Here is a 13,595-nt window from a genome sequence, read left to right as displayed (position 1 = left end):
CCACTCAACCAGTAGCCTGTTTGTACATGTAATAAAAAAAATCTCAACACCTATATCTGCAGAAACACTGTATTCTCATGTGGCATATGCCAACACCTTCTGTACTTGGGTTTAGGTAGTATTCTTACTGTCCACTGCTTTCTGAGATGAGACAGGTAGAAGACAAGAGAAAAAAAACACCACTCAAAGCATCATTCAGAAAATTACCAGAGGAAGAATTCCCTGTATAAGGCAGGCAAGCAAAAAACAAGGGATCAGGATTCCAATCTTTAAGATTTCCTGATGCTTAGCTGTTCCTTGCAGTTTACAGTTTCAGCACTGACTGTCACTTTCTCATAAACCCTGTTGTCTTCTCCTAGTAAGAATGTCAGCCATAGGGTCTGAGCATCCAAATCTACAATAGCCAGATATATAAGAGGTCACCTTAAAGCTCTTCTCTAGCAGGTGCTCTTCAGAATGGATTTGAGGGTCATTTTGGGTGCATTTTGTCTCCCTGCCTGCTGATCACAATCCACCTCCAGTCATTCTTAAGTTCACTGTGTGTGTGTGTGTGTGTGTGTGTGTGTGTGTGTGTGTGTGTGTGTGTGTGTGTGTGTGTGTGTGTGTGTGTGTGTGAGAGATTATGTGTGCATGACAGTCTGAATGTACATGTGTCAGTTGAGTGGGTGTATAGTGTGTGTAGTGCATGCGTGTGTGCGTTTGTATGTGCATGTATGTGTGAGAGAGAATGAGTGAATGTTTGTGCCAGTATGTGTGCATGAGTGTCTGAATATGTGTGTTTGTGTATACATTTGTGTGCGCATGTAAGGGATACCTTTGCTAACAGACACATCACTAATCCAGTCAGGTCTAACAGTACAGTGTTCTATTTAGGGACATGGTAATGAGACACTAATGTGGTGCTTCACAGTCTGTGAATAAGAATTTCCCACCATGTTGGACAATTAGTATGAGCAGAGAGGAATTCTCTGAATCCTTGTGAAGATCTTTGAATGATGAGTCATCATAAAAATATATGGGCCCACCCACCATTCCCCACTATTATTTTTCATGTGTTATTTATTCCTAATGCTATTTAATATTAGCTAGTGTACATAGTTCAAATTTGTGATCACAAGATTTTGGTCTATCATTTTTTACAATAAACATGTTTTTCTACCAGGGTTGTATTCTACAAGCTTTCAAGTCTCAAGCATTCAAAACCCAGTGTCTTGAAGCTAGGGACTCCTGCATCTTCTAGCTTAGGTAGGCTGCTGGTCACACTCCATCAGCATGACTTCCCACTGACCAGTATGAAGTACAGGACCTTGTATTACTCTGGTAAATTATAGATGCTGATGGCTGCTGACTTAAATAGATAAATATGCATTCTTTAAATATGTAAAAGGTATGTTAAAGGGATCAGATATGATAATATCACAGTCCCTGACCTAGTATAACCCTGTTAAGAGTTGTACTTTTTTATACTTTTGCATGCTACCCATCAACCCTCCATGATCAGTCATCCCACTTGTTGCCCATTAGCTGAGAGTTGATCACAAAGGCCATCATTACACAGTCATCAGGTTTTTTTCTATTGGGCCCTAACCCCAGTCCTTGGTGGCTAATATAAGCACCTGGGTCACTGTGAGGACCTGCTATGCTCCCTTGAATATGAAGGCTCTAATCCACACGATGAGGAAGACTTCCAATGAGGGTTCTAATCCACATGATGAGGAAGACTTCCAATGAGGGTTCTAATCCACATGATGAGGAGGACTACCAATGAGGGCTCTAATCCACATGATGAGGAGGACTACCAATGAGGGCTCTAATCCACATGATGAGGAGGACTACCAATGAGGGCTCTAATCCACATGATGAGGAGGACTACCAATGAGGGCTCTAATCCACATGATGAGGAGGACTACCAATGAGGGCTCTAATCCACACGATGAGGAAGACTTCCAATGAGGGTTCTAATCCACATGATGAGGAGGACTACCAATGAGGGCTCTAATCCACATGATGAGGAGGACTACCAATGAGGGCTCTAATCCACATGATGAGGAGGACTACCAATGAGGGCTCTAATCCACATGATGAGGAGGACTACCAATGAGGGCTCTAATCCACATGATGAGGAGGAACACCAATGAGGGCTCTAATCCACATGATGAGGAGGACTACCAATGAGGGCTCTAATCCACATGATGAGGACTACCAGTGAGGGCTCCAATCCACATGATGAGGAAGACTACCAATGAGGGCTATAATCCACATGATGAGGAGGACTAGCAGTGAGGGCTCTAATCCACATGATGTGGAGGACTACCAAAAGATTGATTTGCCAGACCCACAACTCTAGTTGCAGCTGTTCTGCCTGCAAGCATCTGCTTGAATGCAGTGAAATAGCCAATGGACCACCAGTACCTGTGTACACATTAGGTGAACCAGTATTGTCAATTATCCTACCCTCCCTTGCCCATTTATTCCTGCATCCGAGCCACTAATCAAGGCCATTTATCTCTCTGAACCACAGAGCTGGGCTTAGAGCTGCTGTATGTTTAACCAATACTTTGAAGGAATGAACTAGTACCCTCTTAACCATTCATTCTCGCAAATGTATATATTGTAGAAGAGGGACTGTCCCTATAAGCAGATCTCAAGCACTGCAAATTCACACCACTTGCAAATCCTGAAATCATGTGACACAGTTGCAGAACTGTGGTTTACTTCATGCTAAATATGACTTTAATTGTACACATCAATAACATACATCTTGCAATCAAAATATAATATAACCAAACCACACCTTTCAACTTTTAGAGCAAGAAATCTGGACAAAGCCGTAAATAAAATGGTAAAAAGGCCCCAGAAATTGGGCAATTTTTAAATATTGCTTTTACAAACTTAGAAAGTTGCTAGAATAAGAGGTTGTGCATTAGCATGAATTTTCTAAAGGATATGAAGTCTGAAAATCAAATGTCTGTCATTATTTTCTAACTTCAGTCTTTAATGACTTAGCACAAATTTGCTAGAAAAACGCAATTTTATGAAAAACAGTCCAAGAACATGAGGCAAAAATATGGTCATTCTGTGAAAATCTGTATAGTTGAGAGGTATGAGCCAAACATATACAAATTAGGCGACTAAAATGTTACATAGCATGGATACTTACATAGTTTCTGCAAAACTATGTTATAAATATATTTTATGTGTGAATGACAAAATTCATTTTTTTTTAATTTTAAGAAAAAGACTTAGCCCAGAGTACAGCCCAAAGCATCTGCGACGACACAAACCCTGATGTATCTACCTGACCTTGATGAAACTGAGTTCATTGACTATTAACTTAATGAACGTGTTTTGTGGAAATCCATTAACTGCAAGCTTCATCAAAAGAAAAAAAGCTCCGGTACCTCTCAACCTCTTAGAGCAAGAAATCTGGATAAAGCCTTAAGTAAAAGTAGGACAAAGGCCCAAAAATAGCGACATTTTTTAAATATTGCTCTTACAAACTTAGAAAGTTGATAGAATAACAGGTTTTGCATTAGCATGAATTTTCTGAAGGGTATGAAGTCTGAAATTCAATTGTCTGTCATTATTTTCTAACTTCAGTCTTTAATGATTTGCTACTAATTTGCCAGAAAAAGCACAATTTTATGAAAAACGGACAAAAATATGAGGAAAAAGCTGGACATTCTGCGAAAATCTGTGCAGTTAAACGGTATGAAAGCTATACTTATATATTTTACCAGTGCAAATAGCCAAAGAAATAATAATAAACATTGCAAAATAAAACAACAATATTTTGTTCTTATCAGGTATAAGCTCTCCTGAAATTCCATTTGAGAGGCTTAACCCTTTCAGTCCTTTACTTAATTGTATAATCTCTGAGGTAGCACAGCAGCAGATATTCAATTTTTCTCTAAGCTGCATTATGTTAGATTTGGTGAATGAATTAATGAGGTATAGCATTAAAGCCTGCAATATGGGATTTGAGGGAGACTTGGACCCTATAAAAATACTTCCTAAGAATCATATTTTCTTTTTGGCATCTTAAGCCTGTACTTTTCAATGAGCTAAGTTTTCATCAAACTCAGTTTCTTGAGTTGGCACTTAACAAACTCAGCTTTGATAAATTCAGGAAGACTGACCGAAGTTCCAGAATGCACTCTGATCAGGAGAGTGCTGATTAAACTGGAAAGGAACACACATACCAGCTGTCTTTTCTTCAGTGGAAGGCAAAGACCTGCCCTGGTAGTTAGGTGGCCTCTGTTGCAGACCAGAGCAAAAGTATGCATTCAGTATTTTTTTGAGGGGGGTGGATTACCAGACGCAGATATTTTGCAATCAGCTGCAGATGCACATTTGTTTCTTGAAGATGTCCCTGTCTGGACTTTACCTATGCACCAACAAACATCTTCCCCAAGTGGCTAACTAATAGTTCTTGATTTAAAATAACTGCTGCTCTCCAGATCAAAATATCAGCTAATCCCGTTCCTAAAGATGTCACAGACTAAACATTACTTATGCACCAGCAGACAGGCTTCCTTGAGTGGCTAAGTGGTTAAATAACAGCTGTTAATATAGAATAACTATTGCTTGCCAGATCTAGGTCAAACAAACTTCTGTTGTCCCCTTCCTCCTGGACCTTGAAAGGAACACCTACAAGTTAAACTTCCTCACAGGATAAGGTGTATCCAGTGTGAAGGCATGAAGGTTTCTGTGGAAAATGGGGTAAGAAGAGCTCCAAAAGAATACAATGCATAACAGTGGTGCCAGTTGGGGACATTAAGTTGTCAAAGATTTTCAGCCAAGAAAGTAGTGATGGGACAATGCAAATAAAGAAATAAACAAATACATGAAGCAAAGAATTTAAAAAATTTGGATAGGAAGGTAAATGTGGCAGAAAACAGACTGTAGAAAGTTAAATGTGAGACCCTGATGTTGTTTCCTTTGTATTTATAGATTAACAATGATGGCAATGCTGGACAGGCACTGAGCATGGAGATTGTCTCCACCTTTCAGCTGGTTTTCACTATATTTGCTGTTGAAGAGCACAGGCGTCGTGAGGTGGGAGAACCAGGTAGCATGGCAATTGGATGTTCCTTGGCAGCAGGAATGCTAGCAGCTGTGAGTACTACAAGAACTGAAACAAAAAAACACATTGCTATGTAAGATAGATGTGGTGAGGGCTATACAAATTCTGAATAAGCACACATAACAAAAGACCTATATGAATACTCCTTCATCATAGAACATTAGCTGGGTAAATCATTTTTGAAACATTGCTACAAAATGTGGGTTGCTGACATCATCTGTCAAACTAAGTATTTCAGTATATCATTGTAAATCTGTCATGCAATTTTAACATGTAAATGTGAATGTGTGTACCTGAATCACACACACACACACACACACACACACACACACACACACACACACACACACACACACACACAAAGAGATGCCCATACATGTATACAAATGTGAATGGTAGCAAAAGTCAATTGTCCCTATGTATGTTTGTAAAAACAAAATATGGCATTTTAATGAACGTATCACTACTCACTGGATTTACCTTGTTCCCTATTTTTGTGAGAAAGATCTAACAAATCTGAAGATATGAGATATCTATAAGGGTAGACAAAGAGTGCTGTTAACATGAATGAGAATGTTTCTGCTGTCATCTGCAGGCAAATTAATAGGCCTGATTTATACATCAGCTCTATTATTTTGTTCAGTTTGTTTTTTAATATAATATCCTTTTAAAGATGTGAAATATATAAAAATTATTAATGTTTGTTTATATATGTGGTGTGAGTGTGAGTGTGTGTGTGTGTATGTATGTGTGTATATATCTATATATCTATCTATATATATATATATATATATATACACACGCACACACACATATACGTACACACACACACACACACACACACACACACACACACACACACACACACACATTTCTGTGACATAAAAGCCAAGATCCAGGACTATAGCTAATCAGGTTTCAAATTCTCCAACGATGGCTGGACCAAACTTAGGCCTGTTTTTTTTTTTTTTTTTTTAATTATGGGTTTACCCTTAACACCAAGAAATGCACCATATTTTCCTTTGGTAAATCTAGTATCACCTGCTACCTATATAGATAACATCCCACTTAAATTTGATACACTCCTCAGGGATTTGGGTATGTATGTTGATAAGACTCACCTTTCATTTCCACATCTCTGTGTTGATTAGAAATCTTTTGCCTTGCATAATTTATCCTTCATGGTTTCTCCTCAAGGTCCAAAGAAGTTGTCGTCCCATTTTAATCATCCTTATTAGATAGTAGCCGCATTGTGGAACATAATCTACCCTTTGGTGTGTACACTACTAAGCACGTAAACCAGCTTGAGAGACCTCAACAATTCCACACCAAAAAGATCTCAGGTCCCAGCACCCTTGGCTGCTCTAATAGAGGTTGCTGTTAACCTGTCAAACAGTGTACATCCCAAGCAACCCTTAAAACTAGTCTGGATGACTGGATGGGTGATGAGAAATTTTCAATGGAGATATATGGAGAAAGCCTATTTAATGGGGGATGTTGTTAGTCTCCCACCAGTATTGGCTGATGTAGCTGGGCTTCTTGATGGTCTCCTTGGCAGTAGTAAAATATATGACTATAAAATAAATTATAAAAAACAATGAAACAAATGTGACCATGGAATAAATGCTCCTATTACTTAAAAAAACACTGTATAATAAAAGAAAAAAGTATAGGAGCAATCCAAGGCTGACAAAATGTGTCAACATATAAAAATAGCAGTTCAAAACACTGTGCCAAGTTGAAAGTTCCTTCTGATATAAATCCATGCAAAAAAACTTCGTAAACCACTGGATTTATTGACAACAAAGAACAAATAGGTAAGCGCTTTCACCCTTCTGGGCTTCCTCAGACCTTTAAACAATTTCATTCAAAACAAAGGTCAATATATACTAATCTAAAATATGACATCACTTCCTATACTAAATTTAAAAAACTATTACACTAAAAACATATATTATTTAACTAATATATATCTCCAAAATAAAAGTATAAAACATGAAGATACACAAAAAATTAATAAACTGTATATAAAATTCATGTATATACTATAGCTTATAAATAACAAAACATGCAGGTTTATCTGACAGTAAGGCTCCTATTTTTAAGGATGGGTTTGAGGGGGATCTTGTCATTAAGTCCTGGCTTATGATATGCTCTAAGTCTGATAATCTACTTTAATTCCATCCTTTCCATACAGTTCCGCACATCTCCACCTCTAATACAAGGAATGTTGACTTGCATGACCTAAAACTTGAAATTATGCTGACTGTTTCTAAAACATGTTTGGATAGGGCATTGCATGTAGATTGTGAGTGTATGTGATAAAGGTGTTCCCTAATCCTTTCACGCAACCGCCTGTCCTTTTTACCTACATAAAATGCCGGACAGGCTATACATCTAGCTAAATAAGTGACATGTGACGTGTTACAATTAGCATGTACCTGAAACCTCAAGCACTGAGAGGTGGAAGGATGTATGAAATAGGGATTACTATCTAAAAATTCACAAAAATTGCAATGATTACAAGGTAAGGTGCCTATAGTAGGGCTATCATCTGTACCCCTGCTTAATTCCTTAGGATAACATAAGAGCCTCTGTAAGTTCAGTCTATTCCTAAAAATGAACTTGGGATTCTCCCCCACCATCTTCTTGAGCTTAGGATCGACCATCAAAATACTCCAGTTTCTAATAAGTACTTCTTTGATTCTATTGATATCCTGAGTTTAATTAATGGATAATTTCACTACAGATTCATTAGCTGTATCTGAAGGAGGTAACACATTTTCCACTGGGGTTTGCTGGAAAGAGGTTCACAGAGGGGGGAGGAGCAGATCAATGAGCCGAGGCAGACAGAAACGCAAGGCCTCAGGGGGAGAGTATACTGGACCCACACTCAAGAAAATGTGGGAGGAAATACCGAGACATTAATTTGGAATCTCTCAGAGGGAGAATTAAGTGTAGAATAAATTGAAATTCTTAATAAGGGTCTTTCTTTTATTCCATCAGATAAGAGTAACATTACTGATTTAGTAACTGATATTAAATTGTTTACTCGTAATGTTCAATTAAAGTTAGAGTATGGGAATTATCCCAAGTTGTTGGACAAAACAGCTTTTAAAAAAACAAGTACCTATATACCTGTCTTACACCCCCTTCTTAATGCTTTCACGAAGATGGTGGAAGATGATCTACACAAGTTAGACCATGAAAATAGAAAAAGGAAGTGGCATGTAATCTGACACCTAAATTAAGAACATCTATGAACAGACTGAGGGATGACAGAGATATTATAATTAGACCTGCAGAAAAGGGGGGACCCATTGTGGTTATGGATACTACTAAATATCAATGAAGCATTGTTCTTATGTTAAGTGATTCTAGATTTTATGACATAATACAGATGTATGAGATAGGGGTCCGAGTTTTAACAGAATTTTTCTAGTGTTAAAAGATTTACTTTCTAGTGAATTCATAGATCAAGAATTGTTTGATTTTCTATCTGTGTCAAATCCATTGATCCCCATTATCCAAGGATTACCTAAAGTCCACAAAAACCCTCTGGATCCCCCCATGAGGCCTATTGTGACATGGAGAGGTTGGGTTACTGAGCCTCTGTCCTTGTACTTGGAAAAACATATTAGACCCCTAGTAGATAAATTTCCTTACGTATTAAAAGATACAAAACAGTTTCTGTTAGCCCTTTATAAACAAGTGACTACATTACCTAGTGACTCACATTTTAAACTGGCAACCCTAGATGTCCAATCATTATTCAAAGTGATCCCAAACAGAGATGGGATTGAAAGCATCTCTAGATGCCTGCAAGATAATACCAACTATATGTTAATACAAATTGACTTGCTGTGTGCTTTGTTAGAAATCACTTTGGAGAACAACATCTTTTTATTTAATGGAGTGACTTACATTCAGAAGGACGGCATGACTATGGGCACTTCATGTGTCAATAGCTACGCCAACCTGGTCATGGTAGATTGGGAGAAAGTCAATCTATTTAAATTAAATAGTTTTAAAGAGCATGTCATCTTTTATAGTCGGTTTGTAGATGACCTGTTTCTTTTACGGACAGAGACAGATGAAGAACTACGAGAATTCTTTGAAGAGATTAATGGTCTATCATATTTTTTGAATTTTACAATGGATAGCTCAGATAACTAGATTGCTTTTTTAGATGTTTATATTGAAAGGTTACCGAATGGGCTTCTTAATACGGGGGTTTATAGGAAAGCATGCTACAAAAATTCACTTTTTCATAGAGAAAGTATGCACCCCAATTATGTTTTTAAGAATTTAATCAAAGAACAAGCCATACGAGCATCTAGAATGAACCCTAATCATGATGGATTTATTCATGAACTATCTGATTTGAGCGATAAACTTTTACAGAGATCATATAAGATAAATGAGGTGACTATGCATTTTGAAGGGGTGCATAATATGAGAGATAATATAGCACATCCCTATTTTTCCCACCAAACCCCAGTGGAGAATGAGTTGCCTCCTTCAGATACTTCTAATGATTCTGTAGTGAAATTATCCATTAATTATACACTTGATATCAATAGAATCAAAGAAGTACTTATTAGAAACTGGGGTATTTTGATGGTCGATCCTAAGCTCAAGAAGATGGTGGGGGAGAATCCTAAGTTAATTTTTAGGAATAGGCTGAACTTACAGAGGCTCTTATGTTATCCAAAGGAATTAAGCAGGAGTACAGACGATAGCCCTGCTATAGGCACTTTACCTTGTAATCATTGCACTTTTTGTGAATTCTTAGATAGTAATCCCTATTTTATACATCCTTCCACCTCTCAGTGCTTTAGGTTTCAGGTACATGCTAATTGTGACACGTCACATGTCACTTATTTAGCTAGATGTATAGCTTGCCCGGCGTTTTATGTAGGTAAAACAGACAAGCGGTTACGTGAAAGGATTAGGGAGCACCTTTATCACATACGCTCACAATCTACATGCAATGCCTTATCCAAACATGTTTTAGAAACAAACAGTCAGCATAATTTCAAGTTTCAGGTCATGCAAGTCAACATTCCTAGTATTAGAGGTGGGGATGTATGGAGCTATATGGAAAGGATGGAATTAAAGTGGATTATCAGACTTAGAGCAGATCATAAGCCGGGACTTAACAACAAGATCCCCCTCAAACCTATCCTTAAAAATAGGAGGCTTACTGTCAGATAAACCTGCATGTTTTGTTATTTATAAGCTATATTATATACATGAATTTTATATACAGTTTATTAATTTTTTGTGTATCTTCATCTTTTATACTTTTATTTTGGAGATATATATTAGTTAAATAATATATGTTTTTAGAGTAATAGTTTTTTAAATTTAGTATAGGAAGTGATGTCATATTTTAGATTAGTATATATTGACCTTTGTTTTGAATGAAATTGTTTAAAGGTCTAAGGAAGCCCAGAAGGGTGAAAGCGCTTACCTATTTGTTCTTTGTTGTCAATAAATCCAGTGGTTTACGAAGTTTTTGCATGGATTTATATCAGAAGGAACTTTCAACTTGGCACAGTGTTTTGAACTGCTATTTGTATATCTTGACACATTTTATCAGCCTTGGATTGCTCCTATACTTTTTTTCTTTTATTATACTATGAATATAAAGATTCAGGGTCCAAGTTTGACCCCTGATCTCTGATAACTGTGGGGTATACAGGCTCTTCACGTATTCTTTTTTCTGAATACTCTGGCTTCCTCTCACCTTCCAAAAACATGCCAATTAATTCTCCAGACTATGTTACATGCTAAATTTATTCCTGCCTTTGTGGCCTGAATCATGGCAGAAGACTGGTTGCAAAGGACCAGGTCAATACATGTAATTGAATGAATTAAATTAATACTAGGGATGAAAGGAGCTTGCATGAGAAGAAGTGAAGTCCACAACTGAAGCATTAGTTTTCTTTTTTTGAGGAATCAAGCCTCATGGCCTTTGGCCTGGACTTCAGGTCTGTTACATTAGACCTGTGCCTGTCACGCCAGATGTCCTTCATTGATATGTTGTTAGTTAGTAATGAAGGTCTCAAACATTAACTGTCATCAACAGTTACTGCATTGCTAAAACACTAACACTTATGTGGGAGTTGGTCTTTATTTAGCATTGGAATCTGGTGACCACATGAGCACTTAAATGGTTTGAGTGGTTGGGGACTAATTTTTTTCTATGAACTTGGAATTGTGTCATTTTTTCTTTTTTAATTTCTCCAGATATTTTAGATTTCTAATATGATAAAAGGAATGGATGCCATTTCTAAGTCAGGGTATGATTAGAGTCATATCTCTCAAGTGTCCAGATTTTCAAGAATGTCCAGATTTGTGCCTCATATTTTTTGTCAGTTCTTCGTAAAATTTGTGGTTTTCTGGCAAATTATTGAGGTTTGATGTCAGTAAATAGTGACAGATATTTGACTTTCAGACTTCACATCCTTCAGAAAATACATAATTCAAAACCTGTTATTCTAGCAACTTTCTAAGTTTATATGAACAAACTTTTTTTTTAATTTGTTCCTATTTTTGGTCCTTTGTTCCCCCAGTTTTTCTGACTTTGTCCGGATTTCTTGCAGTGAGAGGTTAAGAAGTATGATTAGAGTTCATGAAATTAGTATTGTTTCAGTCTTTGATGTTAACCACTATTGTTTCTCTCAGCATGTACAGTGCACCCAGAATTTCCCCTTATCCTGTACTTCATATGGAGTTACATGTATTGGTAGAATATCTAAGTATGACTGTAAATTCTTTTTTGTTAGACTTGCTGCTCCTACTTCTGTTGAAACTTTCTGGATATTTTTCTTCCACATTGCTCTAATTTCTTCTTGCAATTGCTGGTGTTTTATGGCTTTGTCTCTCTAAATGTAAGACATTGTAATTACTGGGTTTAGCAGTTTCAATGATCAGTGCTATGTTTGCCTTTTTTCATGGACTACTATATCTGTTTTTCTCACATCTATTTTTTTAACTGTTGGTAATGAGCAGTAGCATAGCTAGGGTGAGGTGAAGGGGGAAATGGCCTCAAGCGCAAAGTGTTTGGGGGTGCTATCAGTCATCTGTACAATCCATGTCTGATTTCTCTTTAGTGCAATACTGGCTTTTAAAAGCCGGTATTGCATTTGCAGTCAAACCTGAGCAGTGTAACACTCTGTGTGGTCTCAAATATAACAAGTGGTGCTTGTAGCAAGCAGTTTAAAAAAAAAAAAAAAAAAATATATATATATATATATATATATATATATATATATATATATATATTTTTATTATTATTATTTAATAACACCTCAGTGCTGTAGTGCTCCCTCCTGCTTAGTATAAGCTGTATCAACTCCTTGCTAGATTTTAAAATAAAAAAAAACATTTTGCTTATTTTTTTAATAAAACCTGAGTGCTGTGATGCTCTGTGTGTGCCATGGTATAAACTGTAGCAAGCAGTTTTAAATAAAATTATATTTTCTTACTTTTTTAATAATACTTGTGTGCAGTAGTTCTCCATACATGGTATAACCTGTAGCAAATGCTTGCTTTATTTATAGCAAGTAGATTGCTACACTTTAAAATGGAAGTTTTTCCCTCATCTGAGGAAGGAGGGTTGGAGGCATGGCACAGAAATGGGACCTGATTGGACTCCTGTAATTTAGGAGCATCAGATAACTGATTGTGGACTTTATTTTTGGAATTGCCCATCATGTGGAGTAATGGGGGTGTGAGGTAGAAACAGCTACAAGTCCCAGTTGGCAGGAGCAACACCATTAGATTTTTTTCACTCTTCAGTTGTTGAGGGATGCCATATACAGGAATACTGCAAGTGATAGATAAGCCAGCTATACCATTAGCTATGAGTATAATGTATATTCCAAAGTGATATAAACTTCATCGTACCCTATAATACTTTGTGATTCAGTTTTCCAATGCCTCTCAGATACTTCTATTTTGTAATGATTGCACAATCCCCAGTGCAAAAGTCTTGACACATTATTGTGCCTTTCAGTATACAAGTCCTCTGCCATGGTGTATCACACCCAGCAACAAGATGTGATACTGTTTCCAGTTCTGTTTTACAAAACCTGCATTTGTCTGTTTCTCCCACTTTTTCAATGGCCTTTTCAAACCAGGTTGTATATAGTCCACTATCCTGGGTCACCATTATTAGCCTTTCATCTTTTGGTTTCAGTTCACCTCTCCTTAACCACTCCTGTGTCAAATCTTGGTCGACAAGATGTTTTTCGAGGAGATCTTCGTACTTGACATTATATTTATGGATTTTCCAACTTTCTTTTCTTCTCATCTGATCCTTTTCCTTATGTTCTTTATTTGTTTTTTGGCACATTCAGTTGCTGTCTGATTATTGTCTTCTTCTGGTTTCATTTAAATACCTGTTTGATACTGGAATGCTTCTGCTAAGCGAAGCAAAGATATGTATATTCTTAAGGTTGAGAACGGTGATAAACCAGAAGTTAGCAAAGAAGTTGCT

The 13,595-nt window shown here is 37.0% G+C and overlaps 1 protein-coding gene across 1 annotated transcript in view; it reads left to right on the top strand.

Annotated features, from left to right (window-relative positions):
• LOC122811677 (aquaporin-4-like) overlaps nt 1-13,595 on the top strand; it is a 99,495-nt gene that overhangs the window by 35,098 nt on the left and 50,802 nt on the right. Inside the window, exon 3 of the mRNA XM_044083676.1 lies at nt 4,954-5,118. Within this exon, the coding sequence (XP_043939611.1) occupies nt 4,954-5,118 (165 nt within the window). The remainder of the gene's footprint in view (nt 1-4,953; nt 5,119-13,595) is intronic.

This window comes from Protopterus annectens, chromosome 9.part0 (genome assembly GCF_019279795.1).
Source record: "Protopterus annectens isolate FY-2018-M chromosome 9.part0, PAN1.0, whole genome shotgun sequence".
In the NCBI taxonomy this organism is placed as follows: Eukaryota; Metazoa; Chordata; order Ceratodontiformes; family Protopteridae; genus Protopterus; species Protopterus annectens.
This window is presented reverse-complemented; position numbering and strand designations above follow the sequence as displayed.